Below are 25271 nucleotides of genomic sequence, written 5' to 3' on the forward strand. Positions count from 1 at the left end.
CAGCACTCGAAGGGTTAAACGGATTGCCCCGGCTCATGCCCAGCAGGCAGGCGATGAACTGAAAGGAAAGGGAATTCCGAGGAAGCGGGATGTCTCAGGGGTGCGTGCTTGCCGTGCTACGACAGCCTCTTCCCTCTCTTGTTCAGTGGAATTAATCAAACAAGGGGTCTCAGCTAAAAGACAAAGAGCTCGCAGCTGAACAAGCACCTGGGGAGCAAAACCAACATGCTATTTCTTGTGCGTGAAACACACAGCATCTACCAAGCAAGGTCCAAAGTCATCCTCCTTATCTTCGGACAGCATTACAATGCATTTTGGCAGCGGTTTGACTGGATGGATAACGGAGCGTGTGTGTGTGGGGAGTGGATAGGTTTGGGAGCAGCTTCCTGTTTGTTCTACTAATGCCTGAGGAATTCATTTGCCTTTTATGGTAAAGTGAAGCAGAGGTAGGCGGACAGACTATCCCCAAGTGGGTGAGTGAGGGAGGGAGGGAGGGAGGGAGGGAGGGAGGGAGGGAGGGAGGGAGGGAGGGAGGGAGGGAGGGAGGGAAGGAGATGATTGCAACCAGCTCACACACTCAGTGCAGATTCTGAACGAGCTGGTGGAACAAAGCCTGCACGGCTGTCCATGGGGTTTGCCCTCACACTGCAAGAACTACAGCACTGGTAAGTGCTTCAAGCTAACCATGGTTTTCTAGATGGCAATCAGTACGTTATTTAAATGCTGACTTGCATTCAGACAGGCATGTTTATTGTTTTGTGATGAAAGGCAGCTACCTCATAGATAGAGTCACAGAGTGATACAGTGTGGAAATCGGCCAACTCGCCCAACAATGTCCCACCTACCCTAGTCCCACTTGCCTGCGCTTGGTCACCTACCCTAGTCCCACTTGCCTGCGAATGGCGGTGCTGGCTCGAAGGGCCGAATAGCCTCCTCCTGCACCTATTGTCTATTGGTCCATAACCCTCCAAACCTGTCCTATCCATGTACCTGTCCAACTAATTTCTTAAACGATGGGATAGTCCCGGCCTCAACTACCTCCTCTGGCAGCTCGTTCCATACACCCATCACCCTCTGTGTGAAAAAGGTTACCCCTCGGAGTCCTATTAAATCTTTTCCCTTTCACCTTGAACCCGTGTCCTCTGGTCCTCGATTCCCCTACTCTGGGTAAAAGACTCTGTGCGTCTACCCGGTTTGTTCCTCTCATGATTTTGTGTACCTGTCTGTTCACTTTTGCTGTTGGAGTGTTCGTCCCATCCTGGCGGATGGGGAAGATGCCAGCCACGGTTTAGCTCCATGGCCCCTCTGTTGGAACACGGAACATCGAGCAGTAACTTGGTTGGCACCCCAGTCATTGGTTGGAGCAATAAGGCAGGATTTCTGCTCTCAACCAATCCACAGCCTTCTGTGTACAACGTCAGATAATGGTTCAAAGATAAGGCCAATTTCCTTGTAAGGTGTTCGATAGATGACATGTTTCAGAAAGGATCTCCCGGTGGCTCAGCACTTCAACTCCCCCTCCCATTCCTAATCTGACCTTTCTGTCCTGGGCCTCCTCCATTGTCAGAGTGAGGCCCAGCGCAAATTGGAGGAACAGCACCTCATATTTCGCTTGGGTAGTTTACACCCCAGCGGTATGAACATTGAATTGTCTAACTTCAGATAGCCCTTGCTTTCCCTCTCTCTCCATCCCCTCCTCCTTCCCAGTTCTCCCACGGGTCTTACTGTCTCCGACTACATCCTATCCCTGTCCCACCCCCTCCCCTGACATCAGTCTGAAGAAGGGTCTCGACCCGAAACGTTGCCCATTCACGGGGAGAACGTACAAACTCCGTACAGACAGCACCCTTAGTTAGGATGGAACCCGGGTCTCTGGCGCTGTGAGGTTGTTGCTGTACTTTAGAAGAATACTTCTCCCTAACTATCTTCATAAAGCTAAGAGGATGAAATGAATTGCTTTTATTCATTTCTGCAAGGAAAGGGAATTCTGAAGAGGTTGGGAGGTAGTCCGGTATTGCTAGTCCAGTCTTCGTCTTGAAGTAAAACCTACCATGCAAAGTATGGACTGAGAAAGCAATACCTCTGACCAAAAAGCAGCAGAATATTTCAGCTAGGTGTGTCTAATGCACCACCGACAGGCTATTTCTTGTCTGAAACATGTCATCTACCAAGTGACTTACAAGTAAATTGGCCTTATCTGTGAATCACCAGATGGTGCTGCAAGCTGAAAGCTTTGACTGGTTAGGAACAGGAGCCCAGCCTTATTGCCCCGGCCAATCTTTGGTACACCAGCCATACTACCAGCAAGACAGCCGCCACCTCCTCAGATCAGCCACCACAAGTGTTGACATAAACTAGACCTGTGAGCTCTTTAATCAACACATCTGTTGATGTGGCGTGCAGGTACAGCAGGCAGTGAAGAAAGCTAATGGCATGTCGGCCTTCATAACAAGAGGATTTCAGTATAGGAGTAAAGAGGTCCTTCTGCAGTTGTATAGGGCCCTGGTGAGACCTCATCTGGAGTATTGTGTACAGTTTTGGTCTCCTAATTTGAGGAAGGACGTCCTTGCTATTGAGGCAGTGCAGCGTAGGTTCACGAGATTGATCCCTGGGATGGCGGGACTGTCATGTGCGGAAAGACTGGAAAGACTAGGCTTGTATTCACTGGAGTTTAGAAGGATGAGAGGGGATCTTATAGAAACATATAAAATTATAAAAGGACTGGACAAGTTAGATGCAGGAAAAATGTTCCCAATGTTGGGGGAGTCCAGAACCAGGGGCCACAGTCTTAGAATAAAGGGGAGGCCATTTAAAATTGAGGTGAGAAAAAACTTTTTCACCCAGAGAGTTGTGAATTTGTGGAATTCCCTGCCACAGAGGGCAGTGGAAGCCAAGTCACTGGATGGATTTAAGAGAGAGTTAGATAGAGCTCTAGGGGCTAGCGGAATCAAGGGATATGGGGAGAAGGCAGGCACGGGTTATTGATTGGGGAATGATCAGCCATGATCACAATGAATGGCGGTGCTGGCTCGAAGGGCCGAATGGCCTCCTCCTGCACCTATTTTCTATGTTTCTATCTCATACATTGGTGGAGCGTCACAATGTGTGATTTCAGTTGAGTTTGTCTCGCATGTTAACAGTTTCTGGCAGGTCCAGACAACACATAAAGCTGGGGTCTTTTTTTTTAACCGTCCCTGGATCCCATTTATTGACACAAATTGGGACCCAAAATAATTTTAATTTAGTTTATTGTCACATATACTGAGGTGCAGTGAAAAGCTTTTGTTGCGTGCTAACCAGTCAGCGGAAAGACAATACACGATTGCAATCGAGCTTGTCCACAGTGTACAGGCACATGATAAAGGGAATAACAATGGTCAATGGTATCAATGGTTTCTTTAACGTTTAGTGCTAGGTAAAGTCCACTAAAGTCCGAGGTTCTACCACGGGGTAGATAGTTCAGGACTGATCTCTAGTTGTTGGTAGGGGAACTATCTAAAGTTGGAGAAGTCGATGTTCATACCACTGGGCTGCAAGTTGCCCAGGCGAAATATGAGGTGCTGTTCTTCCAATTTCCGGTGGGCCTCACTGGCACTGGAGGAGGCCCATGACAGGAAGGTCAGACTGGGAATGGGAGAGGGAGTTGAAGTGCTCAGCCACCGGGAGACCAGTTTGGCCACACCAGACCGAGCACAGGTGTTGAGCGAAGCGATCACCGAGCCTGCGTTTGGTCTCGCCGATGTAAATAAGCTGATATCTGGAGTGTTGCTCTGGATGTCAGCTTATTTACATCGGCGAGACCAAACGCAGGCTCGGCGACTGCTTCGCTCAACACCTGCGCTCGGTCCGCATTAACCAATCTGATCTCCCGGTGGCCGAGCACTTCAACTCCCCCTCCCATTCCCAGTCAATTGGGGAACGATCAGCCATAATCTCCGAATGTAGAGCCTTACTCTGGTATCTGAAGAATCAACCATTTAGTTTATCTGAAATACAATGAAGCACATTGTACATTGTAGGGCGGCACGGTGGCGCAGCGGTAGAGTTGCTGCCTTACAGCGAATGCAGCGCCGGAGACTCGGGTTCGATCCTGACTACGGGTGCTGTCTGTACGGAGTTTGCATGTTCTCCCCGTGACCTGCTTAGGTTTTCTCTGAGATCTTCGGTTTCCTCCCACACTCCAAAGACGTACAGGTTTGTAGGTTAATTGGCTTGGTAAATGTAAAAATTGTCCCTGGTGTTAATGTGTGGGGATCGCTGGTCGGCACGGACCTGGTGGGCCGAAGGGCCTGTTTCCGCTTTGTTTCTCTAAACTAAACTACAAGGTGCACTCGTTTTATTTTGTTTTAGATATCTCAGTTGCTTTTTCAAGTTCTGGTTTGACGCATGTTTCAGGAGCTCCAGCTATCCTTGCCCGCTGATATATATTTTTTTTTATCACCCTTACAATATCTAGCACACTGCAGTCAGTTAGATGTAGCCTGGACCAAAGACTGCAATCGTCCAATGTTGTTTGTGCCTCCAGATATTACAACGCAAGGATGTCTCAGGCTAAGAAGGTTTCCTCGGTTTACATTAAGCTCGTTCCTCCTGGGACAACCAGTGCCCAGAAGACGCGTATCTCTCTTGGAGGTGCGAAGGCGGACGATGGTGGGCACGAAACGCTGGTGCCATCAACCCCCAAGTCCAGGAACCCGTCTAGCAGACTGGGAAATGTGGGCCTGGGAGTAGCGACAGGATCGATACAATCACCCTTATATCCTGCGAGTGAAGGTAAGTAGACCACGATGTACGTCTAAGGTCGACACATAGTGCTGGAGTCACTCAGCGGGACAGGCAGCATCTCGGGAGAGAAGGAATGGGTGACGTTTCCGGGTCGAGACCCTTCTTCAGACTGATGTCAGGGGAGGGGGGGGAGGGGCGGGACAAAGATGGAATGTAGTTGGAGACAGGAGGACTAGTGGGAGAACTGGGAAAGGGCGAGGGAGGGAGAGGGATTGTTGAATGGAGATGTACGGGTCTTGGCAACTTTTCCACTCTTTTCTGGTTACAGATTACCTCCCACCTCCCCCCCCTCCCGCTCCAGAGAGCACAAGAGATGTTTTTCACCCAAGTGAGTTGCCACTTCCTCCTCCACCACCACCTCTATCTGATGAGGACACGATTCCATCTCTGAATTATTCCAAGCACACCGAGGTGCCGCAATCAAACGGCGGAGCAGGCTTCAAACAGCAGGTCGCTTATTTACTTCTCTCCATCCCTTTTGTCCTGTAAATGTTGTATCTCACTGAGGTCCGCGGACGAGAACAAAGGAGGATCCTGTGTGGGGAACCACCGTGAGGAGGTGGGGGGTGGGGGGAAGAACAAGGACGTTCTTGCTATTGAGGGGGTGCAGCGTAGGTTCACCAGGTTAATTTCCGGGATGGCGGGACTGTCATATGTTGAAAGACTGGAGGGACTGGGCTTGTATACACTGGAATTTGGAAGGATGAGAGGGGATCTTATTGAAACATATACGATTTTTAAGGGATTGAACACGCTAGAGGCAGGAAACATCTTCCCGATGTTGGGGGAAGTCCAGAACCAGGGGTCATAGTTTAAGAATAAGGGGTAGGCCATTTAGAGCGGAGATGAGGAAGAACATTTTCACCTAAAGAGTTGTGAATCTGTGGAATTCTCTGCCACAGAAGGCAGTGGAGGCCAATTCACTGGATGCTTTCAAGAGAGAGTTAGATAGAGCTCTTATTGATAGCGGAGTCAGGGGGTATGGAGAGAAGGCAGGAACGGGGTACTGATTGTGGATGATCACTGTGAGTGACGGTGCTGGCTTAAAGGGCCGAATGGCCTCCTCCTGCACCTATTGTCTATTAAAGGAGGACCCTGTGTGGGGGAACCGCCGTGAGGGTGGAGGCAGGGAAGAACAAAGGAGAACTAATCTAAACTAGTCGCCACTGCCTGCACTTGATCCAAATGCATCCATATCCATGTGTGTCCCCACCAGCAAAGATGGACACAAAGTGAAGTGCTGGAGTAACTCAGCGGGTCAGGCAGCATCAGTGGAGAACATGGATAGGTGACGTTTCACAGAGTGCTGGAGTAACTCAGCGGGTCAGGCAGCATCTCTGGAGAACATGGATAGGCGACGTTTCACAGAGTGCTGGAGTAACTCAGCGGGTCAGGCAGCATCTGTGGAGAACATGGATAGGTGACGTTTCACAGAGTGCTGGAGTAACTCAGCGGGTCAGGCAGCATCTCTGGAGAACATGGATAGGCGACGTTTCACAGAGTGCTGGAGTAACTCAGCGGGTCAGGCAGCATCTGTGGAGAACATGGATAGGTGACGTTTCACAGAGTGCTGGAGTAACTCAGCGGGTCAGGCAGCATCTGTGGAGAACATGGATAGGTGACGTTTCACAGAGTGCTGGAGTAACTCAGCGGGTCAGGCAGCATCTGTGGAGAACATGGATAGGTGACGTTTCACAGAGTGCTGGAGTAACTCAGCGGGTCAGGCAGCATCTGTGGAGAACATGGATAGGTGACGTTTCACAGAGTGCTGGAGTAACTCAGCGGGCCAGGCAGCATCTCTGGAGAAAAAAAGGTTAAGGGGAACCACAAATGCAATGTGTTAAAAATGGTTTGGGTAAAACCTGAATACTTTGTAACTATTTTCAGCGCCCTTTATGAGCTGACTCTTTGCATACCTTGCAGATGTAAAAAACAAAAAACATCACTGTGACTTGTTACGTGTGACAAGAAAGTAACATTCATTCATTCCGGTCGGAATCTCAGCAGCCTGACAAACCTTTGTTGTGTTGGACGTTGAGGTAAAATTGTGCCGTGTGCAATCTTAATTTTTCAGTCTTCAGTTGAAAGGAGAAAAAAACAGAAATCGAGATGGAAATAAATTCTCTGATGTACTTTTTTTAAAAAACTAAAATTCCCTCCTAACCAGGAATTGCCTCCTCCCTCTGAATTTAAGAAAAACAGCATTCCGCCTGCGGGAATCGAACTGGAAAATCCATTGCCTAATACAGTGGACAACAAGTTGGATGGATCTCCAAGATCCAGTGCAGGTAGGTAGGTGGCTGTGACTCAAGGGCCTGTCCCATTTAGGTGATTTTAAGGCGACTGCCGGCGACTAGGCTGTCGCCGAACATTTGCCGGGGTGTCGCGGGCATGATCGTGGGGAGTCTGCAATGAATCGTAGCAGATCTCGGCGCGTGGCGGAAAAAAAATTCCAGATAGAAATTTCTCGGCGACAGCTGGCTTGTCGCCAGGTATCGAAGCTTATTGCGGGCGCTGTCTGTCGCACGCTGTCCCCAGGTTTGCTAGGTTGTCGCAGATGCATTTAGAAGCACGTAATATTAAATTAAGAAAAGGCATTTGAAGATACCAGAAGATAGTTTTGTTTAAGCAATTTATTTACCGTCAGGACATTTGACGGGTTGATTGGAGGCGACAGTTTGGCGGTCAGGTGAGCGTGGGAATTTCGCGATGTTTCCGAAGACGGTGTAATCTCTTAGCCAGGTGTTAGTTTCACAAAAAAAGTAACTTGTATCGACCTGACTCGGCATTGTCGTGGTCATTGTCGTAGGGTAAAAGAAAATTTTGGCGATCTGCTACGACTTTGACAGTCGCCGGCAGTTGCCTTAAAAATCGCGTAACTTGGACAGGCCCTTTAGTGAACTACGGAACGGATTCACAAATATCCTGGTCTCCCAGAGCATAACTGTGGATATTGCACCTTGCGTGAAAATTAAATTCATCTGCTTGCTATCTTTTTGGGCATTTTTATCACCTGGTAGTATGTATTACATATGCATAACCATAAAGATTTCCACCCAACACCCCCAAAAAATCAATTATTAATTAATTGGCTGTATTTGGTGAGAGTTTGGGCAGTCACAGCGGCAGAGTTGCTGCCTTACAACGAATGCAGCGCCAGAGACCCGGGTTCGATCCCGACTACGGGTGCTGTGTGTACGGAGTTTGTACGTTCTCCCCGTGACCACGTGCGTTTTCTCCAGGAGCTCCGGTTTCCTCCCACACTCCAAAGATGTACAGGTTTGTCGGTTAATTGGCTTCTGCAAAGTTCTGTAAATTGTCCCAAGTGTGTAGGATAGTGCTAGTGTACGGGGTGATCTCTGGTCAGCTTGGACTCAGTGGGACAACGGACTTGTTTCCACACTGTCTCTACAAAGTCTAAAGTAAATAGGTGCAGGAGGAGGCCATTCGGCCCTTCGAGCCAGCACCACCATTCAATGTGATCATGGCTGATCATTCTCAATCAGTACCCCACTCCTGCCTTCTCCCCATACCCCCTGACTCCGCTATCCTTAAGAGTTCTCTCTAGCTCTCTCTTGAATGCATTCAGAGAACTGGCCTCCACTGCCTTCTGAGGCAGAGAATTCCAGAGATTGTGGATGATCAGTCATGATCACAATAAATGGTGGTGCCAGCTCAAAGGGCCAAATGGCCTCCTCCTGCACCTATTTTCTATGTTTCTTTATTTCAGTAAAACAACGATGGATTAGTCTGTATAATAATTCTGGCCTGGTTCAAATATATGAATCAGAGTCCTGGTTACACTGATGTGCATGAGATTCTGGGAAGCTAAGATCTTGTTTTTTTCCCCTCGCTTAGATATCTGTGCATTTTGCAACCAACTGATTCCTCCAACCACTACCGCTCTTAAAGCCTTGGACAAAATGTTCCATGAGAATTGCCTGAAGTGTAGAAAATGTAACTGCAAATTGGTGGGAAAAAACTATTATAATCTCGGTGGCAATCCCCATTGTGATTCCTGCTACCAGGTACAGCAATCGTTTCTTTTTATAAAGTTCTTCGTACGGTCTTAAGTGATAGGAGCAGAATTAGGCCATTTGGCCTATCGTGTCAGTGTGGTTCTTAATGATAAGGGACAAAAGTAATTTAATGGAGACCCTACGAAGTTGTCACATCCAAAATGGTGCCGGCACGTGGTGACTCTAGAGGAGGATGTACTATCGCCCAATACAATCTCTCCAGTCTTTTAAAACATTTGGTGGCACAGAGGTGGAGTTTCTGCCCTACACCAGAGACCCTGGTTCGATCCTGATTACAGGTGCCATCTGTACAGAATTTGTACGTTCTCCCCGAACGCTGTATCTCTAAACTAAACTGCAGATCAAGACCTAGTGTACATGGGTTCGGCTTGATTGTATTCATGTATTTTATTATCTGATTTGATAGCATACAAAACAACTGTACCTCGGTAGAAGGTGACAATAATAAACCTAAACCTAACGTGATATAATATGAACAATATGACAGTTCCTACTACTAGGGGCGGCACGGTGGCGCAGCGGTAGAGTTGCTGCCTTACAGCGAATGCAGCGCCGTAGACCCGGGTTCAATCCTGACTACGGGTGCTGTCTGTATGGAGTTTGTACGTTCTCCCCGCACTCCAAAGATGTACAGGTATGTAGGTTAATTGGCTTGGTAAATGTAAAAATTGTCCCTAGTGGGTCGAGGATAGTGTGTTAGTGTGTGAGAATCGCTGGTCGGCGCGGACCCGGTGGGCCGAATGGGCCTGTTTCCGCGCTGTATCTCTAAACTAAACTAAACAACTTTCAGCTGCAGTGAAGATGTTAACTGCGATTTCCATTCTCTGTTAAATGGTAGGACACCTTGGAGAAGTGTGGAAAATGCAATAAAGCCGTAACGAGTCCGATTATTCGAGCTACAGACAAGGCCTTCCATCCTGAGTGCTTTACATGCATTGTCTGTCATCGGCCTATTGGAACAGAACGCTTTGGAGTGAACCAAGCAGGGGAGGTTCATTGCCTAGAAGACTTCCAGAGGTATAATTCCTACATTTCTATGCAAAGCAACACTGAAAATATCATGTTTTTTTTTGCAAAAGGTTAGCTTGTGCGCTGATTCAAAGTTTTAAATTAAACCCTGAGCTACCTGGGGCAACACAGAATCATTTCAAATCTCTAAAACACTCTAATTCATAAGGTTGTTCAGTGATTAATTGCATTATGTTCTATAGTGTGTAGGATGGAACTACAGATGCTGGTTTATACTGAAGATAGGCACACATTGCTGGAGTAACACGAAGGGTCAGGCAGCATCTCTGGAGAAAAGGAATGTGACATAGAAACATAGAAAATAGGTGCAGGAGTAGGCCATTCGGCCCTTCGAGCCTGCACCGCCATTCAATATGATCATGGCTGATCATCCAGCTCAGTAGCCTGTACCTGCCTTCTCTCCATACCCCCTGATCCCTTTAGCAAAAAGGGCCACATCTAACTCCCTCTTAAATATAGCCAATGAACTGGCCTCAACTACCTTCTGTGGCAGAGAATTCCACAGACTCACCACTCTCTGTGTGAAGAAATGTTTTCTCATCTCGGTCCTAAAAGACTTCCCCCTTATCCTTAAGCTGTTTGTGACGTTTCGGGTCGGAACACTTCAGATTTCAGTCTTCATTCTGAAGCTTGGTTCCGACCTGAAACGTCACCTATTCCTTTTCTCCAGAGGTGCTGAGCCGCTGAGTTGCTCCAGCATTTTGTGTCTATCTTACATGCTATGGTACTGAAAGAAAATAACTGCAGATGCTGGTACAAATCAAAGGTATTTATTCACAAAATGCTGGAGTAACTCAGCGGGTCAGGCAGCATCTCGGGAGAGAAGGAATGGGTGACGTTTCGGGTCGATACCCTTCTTCAGACGTTATGGTACTGATCTCAGTGTCTCCACTCATTGCATTTATCAGCTAAGGTACCATTTAGCAGGGTAGCATTTAGGATAGATGGTAGCAGGGTGACAAAGTTAGCTTCAATGCCCCTGGGTCAGGTTGGAGAAAGTTCAATTATTTCTGCTGGAAAGTGAATGGAAATGAATGAGGACTGGAGCAGGCTCTGTTCTGAAGTGTTCATTCCTCCAGTAGTACTGGACTGTCAGCCCATCACTGAAACTATTAATTTATAAAATGCATTGAACTTCCTCTTGCTGATCTTGCCTGACCATGTGAAAATAACTCATAGCTCTTTAAGGAGAATTATTAAGAAATCTCCTGTACTTGGCCATTTCTGACCAACAAAAAATGTAGTTCATTTGAATTTAGATACATCGTGGAAACAGGGCCTTTCAGCCCATCGAGTCTGTGCCGACCAGTAATCACCCAAACACTAGTTCCATCCTACACACTAGGGACAATTTACAGAAGCCAATTAACCTACAAACCTGCACGTCTTTGGAATGTTGGAGGAAACCGGAGCACCCGGAGAAAACCCACGCAGTCACAGGGAGAACGTACAAACTCTGTACAGGCAGCACCCAGTCAGACTCTGGGTCCCTGGCACTGTGATGCAGGGCCTCTACCAAAGCATTTAAGTTATTGAAGAAACTTGAGAGGTAAAATAAGAAAGAAAAAATCCCCATTGAATAATTATAATAAATGTAATATCCATAGTTAACTTCTTGTCCTTGATATTCAAGGTAACTCAAAATGTTGCCAGTTTTCATCAGGAGTTAGGTGCAAAGTTGTAAATCCATTTTCCGTCAGCTTGTGGCACTGTTGTACATTGAAACTGCTTTGCAGACTAATTAGAAATGTGGATCACAAAATGCAAGTTACATTTATTATTAATAAAAAGCTTTTAATGCAAAACTTTATGATCAAATCGTCAACATATTGGACGGATCATACATGTCTTTCAATATTTAATTAGGATCCACAAAAATAACAGGAAATAGTTAATGCAAAATAGCGTGTGGATTGAGTGTTTTTAAGAAGGTAACAAAAAAACATAGAAGAAGGCAGAGCAGTAGACACAGTTTACAAGGACTTTAATGCATTTTGACCAGGTCCCACATGGTAGGCTGGACTAGAAAGTTAAGACACAAAGGAACCAAGGTGTGTTGGCAAACTGGATCTAAAATTGCTTGGGTGAAACATGACAGATGATAATGGTGGATGGGAGTTTAACTGGAAATGTGCAACAAGTGAGCGGTCACGGTGGCGCAGCGGTAGAGTTGCTGCCTTACAGCGAATGCAGCGCTGGAGACAATAGGTGCAGGAGGAGGCCATTCGGCCCTTTGAGCCAGCACTGCCATTCAATGTGATCATGGCTGATCATTCTCAATCAGTACCCCGTTCCTGCCTTCTCCCCATACCCCCTGACTCCGCTATCCTTAAGAGCTCTATCTAGACCCAGGTTCGATCCTGACTACGGGTGCTGTCTGTACGGAGTTTTCTTCGAGATCTTCGGTTTCCTCCCACACTCCAAAGACGTGCAGGTTTGTAGGTTAATTGGCTTGGTAAATGTAAAAATTGCCCCTAGTGGGTGTAGGATAGTGTTGTGCGGGGATCGCTGGTCGGCGTAGACCCGGTGGGCCGAAGGGCCTGTTTCCGCGCTGTATCTCTAACCTAAACTGGTGTGAAATATGAGGTGCGTGTGTGGTATCAATCTAGCAATGAAGGAGGCCCAGGACAGAAAGGTCAGTTTGGAAATGGGGAGTTAAACTGGGAGATCCTGTAGGCCCAGGCAGACCAAGCACAAGTGTTCAGCAAAGCGGTCACCAAATCTAGGCATACTCCACCATTTTGGGCCTATCTTTGGTATGAACCAATATCTGCAGTTCTTTTTTATTTCATTTAAATGTTACCACACTGTGTAAATAATTTTTGTCAAGGCACTCGTGTTTACAGAGAATTGTTTCGTGTGTTTCAGGAGATATGCTCCGCAGTGCTGTGTCTGTAAAATGCCAATCATACCAGTGAGCGGAACGGAAGAGTGTATCAACATTGAACTGTTTGGGCTCCGCTTTCATGTGAACTGCTACAAATGCGAGGTGAGGCCTGATATACGGAGAAATAGAGCAACCAGTGTAATTACTTTACTCAGATGATGGCTGTTTGTCGTGGTATAGGGGGGTTGCTCGGCCGGCGAGGTCACGGCCCCTGACCCGTACTGTTCTCTACTGGAGGGCACGCCGTTTACTGCAGGCAATCACTCACTATGGCTTTCTGTGCAGTGCACTGTGGCTTTCAGTGCAGTGCACTGTGGCTTTCAGTGCAGTGCACTATGGCTTTCAGTGCAGTGCACTATGGCTTTCAGTTCAGTGCACTATGGCTTTCAGTTCAGTGCACTATGGCTTTCAGTGCACTATGGCTTTCAGTGCAGTGCACTATAGCTTTCAGTGCAGTGCACTATGGCTTTCAGTCCTCTTTGCTTCGTCTTTTTCTTTTCTTTCATGTTTGGAACGACTTCTGTTGTGGAGCAGTTCGTCAGTCCTAATGAGAGGGTGTTGCAGTTCAATGTTGCGGCTGCACTTCTTTGCCGCAGCTCGGCTTCACCCGCAACGTCAGCGCGTCTCCGGCTCCCTCCCAGCGCTCCGAGTGTCCCGACACCTCTCCCCGTTCCTGCGCTCCTCCAGGCTCGGCACTTTGCTTCCTGCGGCTCTTCGGCCCCTCGCCGCTCCTGCTGGCCCTCCAGCCCCTTCTCCTCTGAGCGCCCCTCTCAGAGGCCCTCTGAGGGGGCGCTGTGAACTGTTTATGTATGTGTTGTTATGTTTGTGTGCCATTGTATGTTCGTTCTTAGTACCTGAACTGATGTACAGTACTTTGGTCAACGTGGGTTGTTTTTAAATGTGCTGTACAAATAAAATGGACTTGACTTCTCCCCGCTCGCCCACTCCGTCAGCTGGGCTCCGCTTACACTTGGCCGGCGCTCAACACCTCGTGGCTGGGGCCGCCGGGCAGAGTCGTGGCCTGGTCCTCCGCCTCAGCTCCCAGCCCAGCTCTCGCTGCCGATCAGCCTCTCCCTGGCTCCTCTTCGGGCTCGACACTCCGCTCCTCGTCTTCCACCGCCTCCTTCTCCAAGGCCGTCGAGCACTGCTCCCTGGGCCCGTCGCCCTCAGGCCCCGGCGGGTCGCTGACCTCCAGCGCTCGCTGCTTCTGCCCTTGCAGACCCCCCAGGCTCCTCGGCTCGGGTTCTTCCTGCTGCTCGTCTGTCAGCTCACTCAACCCCGTCCTTTCCTCCTCCTCCTCCCCCCAGTCAGTGGCCCTCTGCTTCTCGACCTTACTCCCTTCTCAGCCGCGTTTCCCCTTCTTCCACCGCCCAGCCAGACGTCTTTGCAGCTGCTTCTTGCGTCCGTGGGCTTGGCAGCCCTTCTCCTGGTTTCTCTTCCGCCGCCGGATCCTCCAGCTTCTTCCTCATTTTTTTACAGCACAAAAATTGGCCTTTTAGCGGCTTTTTAAAGGTAAGAATGTCCGCGTTGCATGTGTTGGTAATGTCTGCTGGAAGCTGCCATGTCCTCCAGAAGGCTTGAGCGACTCCATGCGTCACGCACTTTGACCGTACGACTTTACGTGCAATCCCCCTATATATTCAGATTTTTTAGTTCTATTTATGTCAATGAGTAACCGAAATGTTGAGATTACTAAGGCCTCAGGTTTGATTTCCTTTCTATGCTGGAACAGCAAGCACTATACTTGGATCATGAGGACTCGAGTTAGAAAGGGAAAGATTGAGACGATACCTTCTTTGGACATCCAGTGATTCTTACCACACCTTTAGCACTGCCCATTTAACATATGGTATATCTTCCCAAACTTTCTGCCTAATTGTGTCACATCACACTTGTTGGTAGTGAATTCACTTTCCACCTGTCCTCTCCTGCGAGCCAAGTTAAGTTTTCTAGCAATATTTTCTCAGCCATTCACCATAACTTTGTCAGGGGAGCTACTGAAACTCTATAACAATTGTATCATTCTTTTTAGATTGAAGGTAGACACAAAATACTGGAGTAACTCAGTGGGTCAGGCAGCATCTCGGGAGAGAAGGAATGGGTGACGTTTCGGGTCGAGACCCTTCTTCAGACCGATCAGTCTGAAGAAGGGTCTCGACCCGACACGTCACCCATTCTTTCTCTCCCAAGATGCTGCCTGATCCGCTGAGTTATTCCACCATTTTGTGTCTACCTTCGATTTAAACCAGCATCTGCAGTTTCTGTTTATTTTCTACTGCACAACCGCCAACAGCTGGGCTATCTCGTGCAGAATGTGGAAAAAAATTAAGTTTATTTTCCTACACCATTCTTTTTAGATTTCCATGTTTCTTTTGTCCAATTTACAGTGGACAATCTGAATAACCCTGAATCATGTTGGAAATGGTAAGCTTTAATTGAGAAACCTTATTCAGATGGACCTAATCAATCCCATTACACTAATTGAAAAGGGACAGTATACGTTTGGCATCCTGGTCAAAATTTCTTGTTCAATAATGGCAACAGAAAGTAACCTACAGGTTACTGAACTCAATGTTTGAGGAGTGTTGCTGACATGTTTTCCACTAAAACAAGTTATTCTTCAAAGCAAATCATTGAACATGAAATATTATGCAACATCATGAAAACTTGTAACTCACGCAGCATTTGAACATTGCTACAACTTTGACGTACAAGTTCTTGTGGATATGTAATCTTATCTCAAAAAATCAGTTGTATGTACTGAGAAACCCAGCAGAATGAAGTCAGGGTGACACGATCTGACGTAGTTTCAACCAAACATCAAGAGCTCAAAGTGCAAAAGATTAGAAGAACTGTTTTTGAATAAACAGTATGTGTTGTATTAAGTCAGGCTGACAGATAAGTCCAATATTCTATATTCAGTTTGTGCAGTTAGATGAGGTGTTTCTGTCAACCAACATCACTGAAATAGATTCTGGCCATTTCCACTTAGCCACTTGTCCTGGCTGTGCAGTTTGTTTCTATATTTCCCCAATTGTGCACATAGTTCCAACATACTTAATTGATCAAACACATTGGGATATCTTAAAGGTTGTGAAAGTTGCAGCCTTTCTGGCTGTTTATTGTGCTCGAGAAGGTGCTATCAACTTTTTCCATTGCAATCCACTGCTTGTTTGTCCTTGATAATTAAAATAGGCTCTTAACTTTCAAAGTAAACTCAGTATTTAATCCATTATGAAATTATTAAACATTGATAGCACTTTACAATCAAGGTGACCTTAGAATCTAGGTGAATTTTGTATTTACTTTAAAATATTTTTGTATAATGAAGACCTCCCAAATGTTCTTCTTTGAAATTATATGAAAGGTGATTTTTAAATTCAGAAAAAAAGGCTGCAGCAGAAGACTTCTCTGTATGTCTCAGCAATTCACTTAACTATTCATCAAACATTTTGAACCATCAAAGGTATGATCAGCATTGCACGCACTCCTAAACCTGGGAAAGCATCTTTTTGCGACTCCTTTGATATTGAAATAGACCACGTCTGGGTGTATTATCTCAAACTGTTAAATTCAACGCTGAAGAAACCCATGGGTGCTTTTCTGAAAAGCGCAATGATGCATCTTTGGATATTTTAGTTAGAGGACCAGGAAGCTATAAATTGAGAATTGACTCAATGTTTTTTAAGTAAAAATATAAAAGATTTTCAAGTTAAAAAGTGATAGGAGCAGAATTAGGCCATTTGACCCATCAAGTGTAATCCATCATTCAATCATGGCTGATCTATCTCTCCCACCAAACTCCATTCTTCTGCCTTCTCCCCATCACCCCTCACAACAGCACTATCAACAATCTACCTATCTCTGCCTTAAAAATATCCATTGATGGGAATGGGAACTTTGTGTTACAACAGAGACTGAAGGATGGAAGAGGTAATTGAGGTATTTCTGTCTCCAATAATGATCATAGATCATCCATACTGTTTTACCTGAGAATGATGCCCATACTCTTATTGATGAAGCGAGAGTCAATAGCTGAGAGATGCTAGGTTGACAAATGGCTAAGTAATTCTGGTCTATTATTTTAAATGCAACAATGTGGTGTAGTGGAGGAAAATTTAGTTCAAAACTAGACCAAGTGGACTCGTTGGGCCCAAATCTTTCCTGCATTGGTGCAGCACCCTCTCCTCCCCCCTCCACTTCCCCCTCCCTCCCCCCTCCATCCCCTCAACCCCCCCCCCCCCTTATTCCCCCTCTCCCTCTAGGAGATAGATATAAACTTTAAAACGTGAATAACTTAAAAAATATAACACCAATTTCAATGAAACTTCTTCCATTAGCACCAAAGGGCCGACGGTGAGTAAGATGGGCCTAAATTTGTCGCGTTATCGTGTACCGTTTTGGCTGTACTTCAGGAACAAACAAACAAATGAGAGTTTTAGTATATAGATGTTCAAAGAGACAAGTCAATAAAGGGAGTGTGACCTAACATGAGCTAGTTCTTCTTTTCAGAGTTCACTTTACTTTTGATTAGACAAGACTTTATTGACAAGACACCTTGATATAGATATTAGAACATTTGTAGTGTTACATAGAACATTCAACACAAGAAAGGTCTGGCCCACAATATCTGTGCCGAACATGATGCCAGGACCATCTCTTATCTACCTACACATAATCCATATCCTTACATTCTCTGCATGGTCACATGCCCATCTAAGTCTCTTCTATGCCACTATGGTATCTGCCCCAACCACCAACCCCAGAAGCATTTTCCAGACACTCATCACCCTCTGTATAAAAAAAGTTGCCCTGCACATCTCCTTTAAACTTTGCCTATCTCACCTTAAAGCTATGCCCTCTAGTAGTTGATTTTTCCATCCTGGGAAAAAGGTTCTGCATGTCTACTCTACCTATGACTCATTGTTTTATATACTTTATCAGGTCTCCATGCAACTTTCTCTGCGCCCTTTCCAAAGCCTCCACATCCCTCCTTTAATGGGGTGACCAGAACTACAGGAAATATTTCAAAATCATACATAATCATGTTGGTTTATTCGTAAATAATAAATGATGAACATGACACCAAAGCATTCTGAATGTTGGAAATCTGAAGAAGGAAAAAACACTTGAACTACTTAATAGGTTAGGCAACATCCTGGGAAAGAGATTTAATTAGGTCAATGATCCTTGCTCATGATAAGTCAAACAGGTTTTACCTGAAATCCTGCATTTTAAACCATTAAAAATCCCCATTTCTAAAGAAAGATCATCAACATGGAATGTTAGTTCTGTTTCTCTATGTGAGTGGTGAATATGCAGTTGAAGTGTCATATGAGTGATTGTCATTAACATCTGGCGCATGAAGCAAGAGTAAAGTCGCGAAAACAAACTCTCGAGGCTTATGTCATACTTGGCACCAAGGAAGAAGAATATCGTTCATCTCAGTCTTGGGAGTGTATTGCAGAATCTTCTCAAGAGTGTCCTTGGGTTTGTTAACTCCTTCAGCAAGGATCTTCTCTTTATCACAAGGTCACTCTGAAGAACACAATGTTTAATTCCATTTGCAACTCTTTGGATATTGAAAAGTCTGTCTTTGTGCACCTCTACCTGGTCCACAATCAAGCACGAGCTGATAATGGCAAATAATTGCTTGGCTATGAACCATTCAAAAAGAGTTTAACCATCTCCCAATGAAATTGATGAGGTGGGATCCACATAGGTGGGCTAGGTAGTGCTTGGTTCTTTTACATACTCCAACGATAGAAACTGAATGTTCAGTGCTTTCTAGTTCCTTTTCTAAATTGCGATTCATGGGTGTTGGTGACAATCTTGTTTTCAAATACATTTTAAGAATTGTCTTTGACATGTTGTCTGCTTTAGGAAATTTGCTGTGTTGTATTTTGGTTTCAGAAGTCTGAAATCTAATGGTATGGCCATTAATGGTGAATTAATATGTCCCACTTCAACTGCATATTCATTACACACGCAGAAACAGAGTCAACATTCCAGGTTGATAATCTTTCTTTAGAAATTGCATTTAAAAAAATGTTTTATGATACAGGCGTTCAGGCAAATAGTGTGGCCCACCCACTGGAGCTGGTTTGAAGTACAATAACTTTGGCTCATTTATTCTGCCAAAGATATTGTAGGGCCTGCATGGATTGGTAGGACTTCTCTATTTCTTTATTATTTCTGCGGATGGTTGTCTACATCTCTCATGCAGACAGGAATATATTAGATCACTGCTGCTTGGTCGGTTGGGAGCTTGACCTTTAAACATTTTATTCCTCAGCTAGTGAAAGGCTACTTCAGCACTTTGGAGGTTGAGTGAATTTTGTCACCAATGGTTGCATTCGTTGAGGTATCTTCTGAGATTAGACCCCAAAACAATTTCCATAAATGGATTGTGAATTTGAAGGTAGTGTGGGGTTGGGGCAGTTTGCTAGAGGATTTTTGTCTTTCATACCTTTTAACAGAAGCCCGTCTGTCTGTTTGTTAGGTAATCACTGATGACTTGAAGCTCAACCTGTAAACTACATGTGATCAATATACTAAAACTTTTTTGTTCGTTTGTTGGTTCCTGAACTACAGTCAAAACGGTACACGATAACGCGACAATTTTAGGCCCACCTTACTCACCGTTATCCCTTTGGTGCTAATGGAAGTTTCAATGAAATCGGTTGTATTTTTAAAGTTATTCACATTTTTAAATTTAAATCTATCTCCTAGAGAGGAAGGGAGGGAGGATAGAGGGGGAAGGAAGGCAGAGAGGGTGCCGCACCAATGCAGGAGAGGTTTGAACCCAACGGGTCCACTTGGTCTAGTAATGTCATAACAAGGCACTGCAGATGCTGGTTTACCAAAGAAAGACACAAAATGCTGGAGTAGCTCAGCATTTCAGGCAGCATCTCTGGCAAACATGGACAGGTGACGTTTCGGATCAGGACCCTTCTTCTGACATAAAAATATCACCTGAATATAGTATATGGCTGATTTTTTAAAATTCTGGAATGGTTGAATAATTTTCTATCATTCCAATCCTCTTTCATGGGGAGTTTGTTGGAGGCAATATTTCAATGAAGAAATTGGAGAAGACAGTTTATGTGAAGAAAGTCTTGTTGGCTCATTCTACACCAGTATTTCATGGTGGATCTTAAAAGCCCCCAGAGTGCTAACAAATTTGACGACAGCTAAATTTATGATTCTTTAAAATCTTTTTATAAAGTTGAATGCTGTTGTGGAGATTTAAAAAGAAACCTATCAGTAATTTGATGTGTGCAGTTACCTACATATTTCTTGGCTTATCACATTCACAACACCTCTCAATGGACGGTATCCACATTGCAATTGTGCAATAGCTCAAGAGACAATTGAGAGGATCTTTATTGCTTTCCCTGCAGCAAATAACCAAGTTCTTTTCTGCAATTACTAACACAAGCTTTGTCTCCTTTCATGAAGATAGTCACAATTACAGCATCTTTGACATTCCTTCATGTAGTTTTAATGCAGGGAGATTTGTCATACCTTGGAACTCAAGGAAGGATTCAATCTCATTTGGAGGTCTTGCTTCTTAGTTGTTGTGGTTTCACCGAGTGTGGTTTCAACATCCTGCTGGAGTAGCATTGAGCCAGTACTGTCTGGATACCGTGCTATGGATGAAGTCAAGGACTTCTAGTGAGTATTGAGTGCTTTTGTCTCAGACAAGATTTCCTCCCTGCTTCTGAGTGTGGTTGGTGATAGATCATAGAGTTGTACTGCAGATAAACAGGTCTTTCGGCCCATTGTGTTCATGATGCTCATTGTACCTATCAAAACAAATTCCATTTATCCACATAGTCCTCTGTGTTTCAGGATTTAAATGATTGTCCAGATATTACTAAATGTCTCTTTTTTCACCACTCGCTCAGGCAATACGTACTCGGGCAATACGATTCAGACTCCAACCATCAAACGGGGGAAATTCCCCCTCAGATTCTCCCCAAAGCCTCCTCCCTCATACCACACCTGGTGTGATCTGCGTCATTTTCTATCTTTATATTTGCTTCAATCATAATTTTAAAAAATAAACTAAAACTTTCTTTTCAATTATTCAACCATTGTTTTCCTGAATCTTATTTAATATAGATAGATTTCACTGATATAAATTCATATTAATTGTTTCCACAATTTCCCCTTTTTTTCAAAATTGTTCAATCTGTTTGGTTCAAAGCAGGTCACCCTGTCACAGTTCCTGGGTTTAAATCAGCTCACATTCAGTAACTTGCAACACAAAATATTTTAAGCTTGCAAGCCTAACCTTGAATACCCTACCAGGGCAAACATATTGATTAACAGTCAAGGTAGGTGGATGGTACAGAATGCTTGTTATTTTATTTCTATAGCTGCAGTGTATCTAGCCCAAAAATATAACTCTTTGGGAAAGCAGTTCCATTACATAAATGGAATGTGAAATGTGGTTGGTTAGATTTCCTTGCAAGATCTATCTTCCTGCTTAAACTTGAAAAACCAGTTCACGAACAATGGACGTTTCATTAGCAGAAACATCCAGGAACAAAATGTCAGAACTACCAACTGTTTACCATCATCAAATGCAACAAGGGTGTAACCTATTTATAAAATGGAGCAACATGTTTTGCTTAAATATTGTCTACAGAGTACAAACATATACTTTGAGTTGTAAAGGTTTTAATTTCTCAAAAATAATTATGTCATGCAGTTGATGATACAGTGAAACTTAACAGCAGGCTAAGACAGTCTCTGTTTCTGTTTTCTACTGCACAACCGCCAACAGCTGGGCTATCTCGTGCATGTTTCACTCTAATGGAATAGCTTAAATGTGGATACATACCAGTCTGCTGAACATCAATTAAATACATGGATTTTCAGAATTCCAGTGTTTCTGCTGCAAACTCAGTTAAATATGATTGAATGAAACACTTCAAATTCATTTTGAATGTTGGCTTTGCTAATTAGAATGGCTTATTACTCACCATGCCTAAGAGAGAGTGTCAAGGAGCTGCATTCTTAAGCTATTGCATTCCAGATGGCGAGTTTAAAAAAAGTTAGCTCCTACAAGGCTGAAGAAATTGTAACTTGGGATTGCTTGAGGTTTCAGGATAATGGTATTCTAATGCATCTATAGTCCTGGTTCAAATACAATTTCTTGCAGTACAATTATAATGGATCAGGCCATTTTAAATGATAATTTGAGTTTAAAAAGAAAAACTACTAATAATTTTGTTTCAAACAATAATTAGAACACTTTGTATGCTCTATTATATAAATTACACTGGGATTATTTACGCTGCAGCAGAGAGGGAAACAGGAGATTTAAAATAGTTACATTTTATTGTCACTTGAAGGGCCTTGAGTTTAATATTAAAGTGAGAGCATTGGTTAAAGTGGCTGAGTTTAGGGTCCGTCTCAAATTAAGGAATAATTGAATATCAGGACCGGGAATATAAAGTGAGGGATTAGTATTAGTTTTTGATTACCTTGCAAGGTGGCAAATGGCCTATGTACTACTCAATTAGATCTGGGCATAAATATCTATATCAAAATACTAATTCTATGCTGCCAACATCTCATCTGGATAGGTTACTTTGATTGTATACAAGAGTATTAAATGTAACACACAAGCGTAATGACAGCACATTTAAACCCATTATTCTAAATGTAACACTATTACACTAGCAGATGGTGTTGAAATCTGGATACTGCCCGAATGAACAAACTGCTGTCTGGAGAAGTGTGAAGAGTGCACACACGGCAGTACATTGTTATACGTACTATTTTTAGTGTGAATTATTACGTGACAGACATGCACTGAGTAGATTAATGTCCTTATATTACAATATCATTGCACACCATATTAAAGTGCATTTTTTAGTTTTGCATTTTTCTGTATTATATCCCAAATATTGAGATATAGGACAAATTTTGATATTAACATTTGATGGCTTATTATAAACTGTTTTAGTGAGGAAATGGGAAAAGATTAATCCTTAGGACGGTCCAGTGGCTTAATTTATTTGGAGCCACTGTTCATACATTACCTTTGAGCATAGGTGCTGGGGGTGAGAAATTGCACTATTGTAGACTGATATTGCTAATTTATGGACATTGTTGTGCAGTTACTGAAATGTTGTTCAAATTAGCATTTGAGAACATTTTCAAAAGTAATGTATACAAACATACTCATTTTCTGGATTAAATGTTTCACATTGTATTACAGAAATGTGGAATTCTACTGTCCCCTGATCCAACTGAGGAAGGATGTTTCCCACTCAACAAACAGATCCTTTGCAAGACTTGTCACATATCCCTGAGTGCCAGCTCCACTACTTGAAGAGCAGATTTTAGAAATGAATCGCTCAACTTGCGAACTGTTATATGTTTTTATTGCTGCAAATCTCTACTTTTCCATTTATAATCAACTTAAAACACAGTATCAGATCTCATACCTCTGAAAATCATTCCTCAGACTATGTTTATACTAGAATTTTTAATTATATTGTGCCAAATGAACCTGAAAATCCCTGGTTTGATTCCAAGGCAATGATCTTAACTAAGAAAGACCAAGCATATGACTGGCATCAGCACCTTCCCCATCCTAGTCTATGAAAGCATAACATTTAACCAGAGTTCTCACACCCAAACTGATTTCTGCTGAAATTGCACCTATTGCAACATCAATCGAGACAAAAGGTGGACTTCAAGGTAATGTCATCCATTGATTAACCTGCTTCTATTTAGCATCTTGGCTTACATGCAAAATGGTCATTTGAACAAATACTAAAGGAAACTGGTAGTCATGCAACTGTACTTAAGGAAGAAACAAAGGTAAACGACACAAACCAAAGGATTTAGTTAAGTTCGATTTGTATTTTTCATGCCACTTCTATAGATTATGACCTCTACAAATTGAATTATTCCCAACATTTATCAATTAATACATAAACATATATAAACTTAAATCTGATTCAGCCATAGAAAGAACAAATTGGAGCAGTTCGAGATTCTATTCTAACTGTATTTAAATGGGTCATATGTGATAGAAGTAGGCCATTCGGCCCATCAAGTCTACTCCACCATTCAATCATGCCAGATCCATCTCTCCCTCCTAACCCCATTCTCCTGCCTTCTCCCCATAACCTCTGATACCTATACTAATCAAAGAATGGTGAGAGACAAAGAATAACATAAAGCTGCTTAAATGTTGACATCCTTGGTATCAATTAGTGCACGTGCACTAATTTAGTGACAACACTGAGGAGCTATGGTCTGGTATTGCCATGATGTAGGCAATACCATTTTCTCTATTGTGACATAATGGCACCACTATTTTTTCCATGTATTAACCAAAATAACCCAAGACTGAACAGGTACTGAATGGAAGGCCTGTCTGGGCAGCATAGTGGCGCTGGGATAGTTGTTGCCTTGCAGCACGAGACCCGAGTTCGTTCCGGACTACAGATGCTGTCTAGATGGAGTTTGTACGTTATCCCCCGACCACACGGGTTTTCTCCAGGTGCTCTAGTTTTCTCCCACATTCCAAAGATGTGCAGGTTTGTAGGTTATTTGGCTTCTGTAAATTGTCCCTAGTATGTAGGATATAACTAGTGTACAGGTGATCGCTAGTCCGTGCAGAGGTGGTGGGTCGAAAGGTCTGTTTCCACTCTGTATCTCTAAACTAGGTTTATTGCTCCACACATTATGATGAATGAGGAGAGCGAGAGTTAGCTTGAGTGATGACTGCACAAAAACCTGAAGCACTTGGAGTTGTATAGTGCCTGTCAATGGGCAGGCACAATGTGCATGTTTATTCTGTGCTATTTCCATGAAATACAAGTGCATTCAAGTTTTTTCATCTTAGACCCAACAGTCTTACACTGGCCTCAAACATATTGCAATCCTTCAGTATGAAGTACATTTGATATACCATTGCATATTAAAGGTTACAAACCTCTAAAAAAAATGCATTTTTGTTGCCTATTTACTTTGGATTAGAAGTTGTACAAGTCAAATAACAGTGGCCCTCAAAGTACATTTGAATTATATAAAAGCATTCAATTATGCTTAGGTTTAATTACATTTTAGAACTGGCAGAATGTACATGGGAAACAATGATAATTGGTTTTGTAAGCTAATACATATGCAATTTGATGTCACTTGATAACAAAGTATTTTAAAGTAGCAGTCTCATTCGCAGTGAAACAGCAAAGAAATCAGAAAATCAAAGTAAATCCAACTGTTGGATACCATCTTCATAACTGCCATCAGGAATATTGGATTTCTCTGTGGCCAGACTAGTGGGCTATTCGCTGTCACATTGCATTACGTGAATTTAGACATGCAAAATTTATTGGGAGCTGCGGAAAAATCTAAAAACAAAACACCCCAGTTGCTCATGTAGGTAAATCCAAACACAACTGACAAACAACTTGTCCACCTAGATGATGATGAACATGGTAATGAGATTACAACCATCTGCCTGCTCTCATGATGTTACAAGTAACTATTCTTTG

The 25271-nt window shown here is 43.7% G+C and overlaps 1 protein-coding gene across 2 annotated transcripts; it reads left to right on the forward strand.

Annotated features, from left to right (window-relative positions):
- The first annotated feature begins 180 nt into the window (after positions 1 to 180).
- Positions 181 to 24706, forward strand: fblim1 (filamin binding LIM protein 1). Of its 2 annotated transcripts, none has more exons than XM_078425278.1 (8): positions 181 to 269; positions 4526 to 4773; positions 5054 to 5235; positions 6953 to 7073; positions 8644 to 8813; positions 9664 to 9842; positions 12723 to 12843; positions 22979 to 24706. In XM_078425278.1, the coding sequence occupies exons 1-8, from the start codon at positions 226 to 228 to the stop codon at positions 23090 to 23092; spliced, it is 1179 nt and encodes a 392-aa protein (XP_078281404.1). In that variant the 5' UTR covers positions 181 to 225; the 3' UTR covers positions 23093 to 24706. The 2 variants fall into 2 exon arrangements, with proteins under 2 accessions (XP_078281404.1, XP_078281405.1); XM_078425279.1 differs by lacking the exon at positions 181 to 269 and adding an exon at positions 577 to 665.
- The last annotated feature ends 565 nt before the right edge of the window (positions 24707 to 25271 follow it).

This window comes from Rhinoraja longicauda, chromosome 30 (genome assembly GCF_053455715.1).
Source record: "Rhinoraja longicauda isolate Sanriku21f chromosome 30, sRhiLon1.1, whole genome shotgun sequence".
Classification (NCBI taxonomy): domain Eukaryota; kingdom Metazoa; phylum Chordata; class Chondrichthyes; order Rajiformes; family Arhynchobatidae; genus Rhinoraja; species Rhinoraja longicauda.

Excerpts from the sequence above, each read along its gene's own strand:
- fblim1 (XM_078425278.1), top strand. The coding sequence starts at position 226 with ATGCTATTTCTTGTGCGTGAAACACACAGCATCTACCAAGCAAG. Across the intron at positions 9,843-12,722 it reads TGCCTAGAAGACTTCCAGAG|GAGATATGCTCCGCAGTGCT; the intron begins GTATAATTCCTA and ends CGTGTGTTTCAG. Across the intron at positions 12,844-22,978 it reads TGAACTGCTACAAATGCGAG|AAATGTGGAATTCTACTGTC; the intron begins GTGAGGCCTGAT and ends ATTGTATTACAG.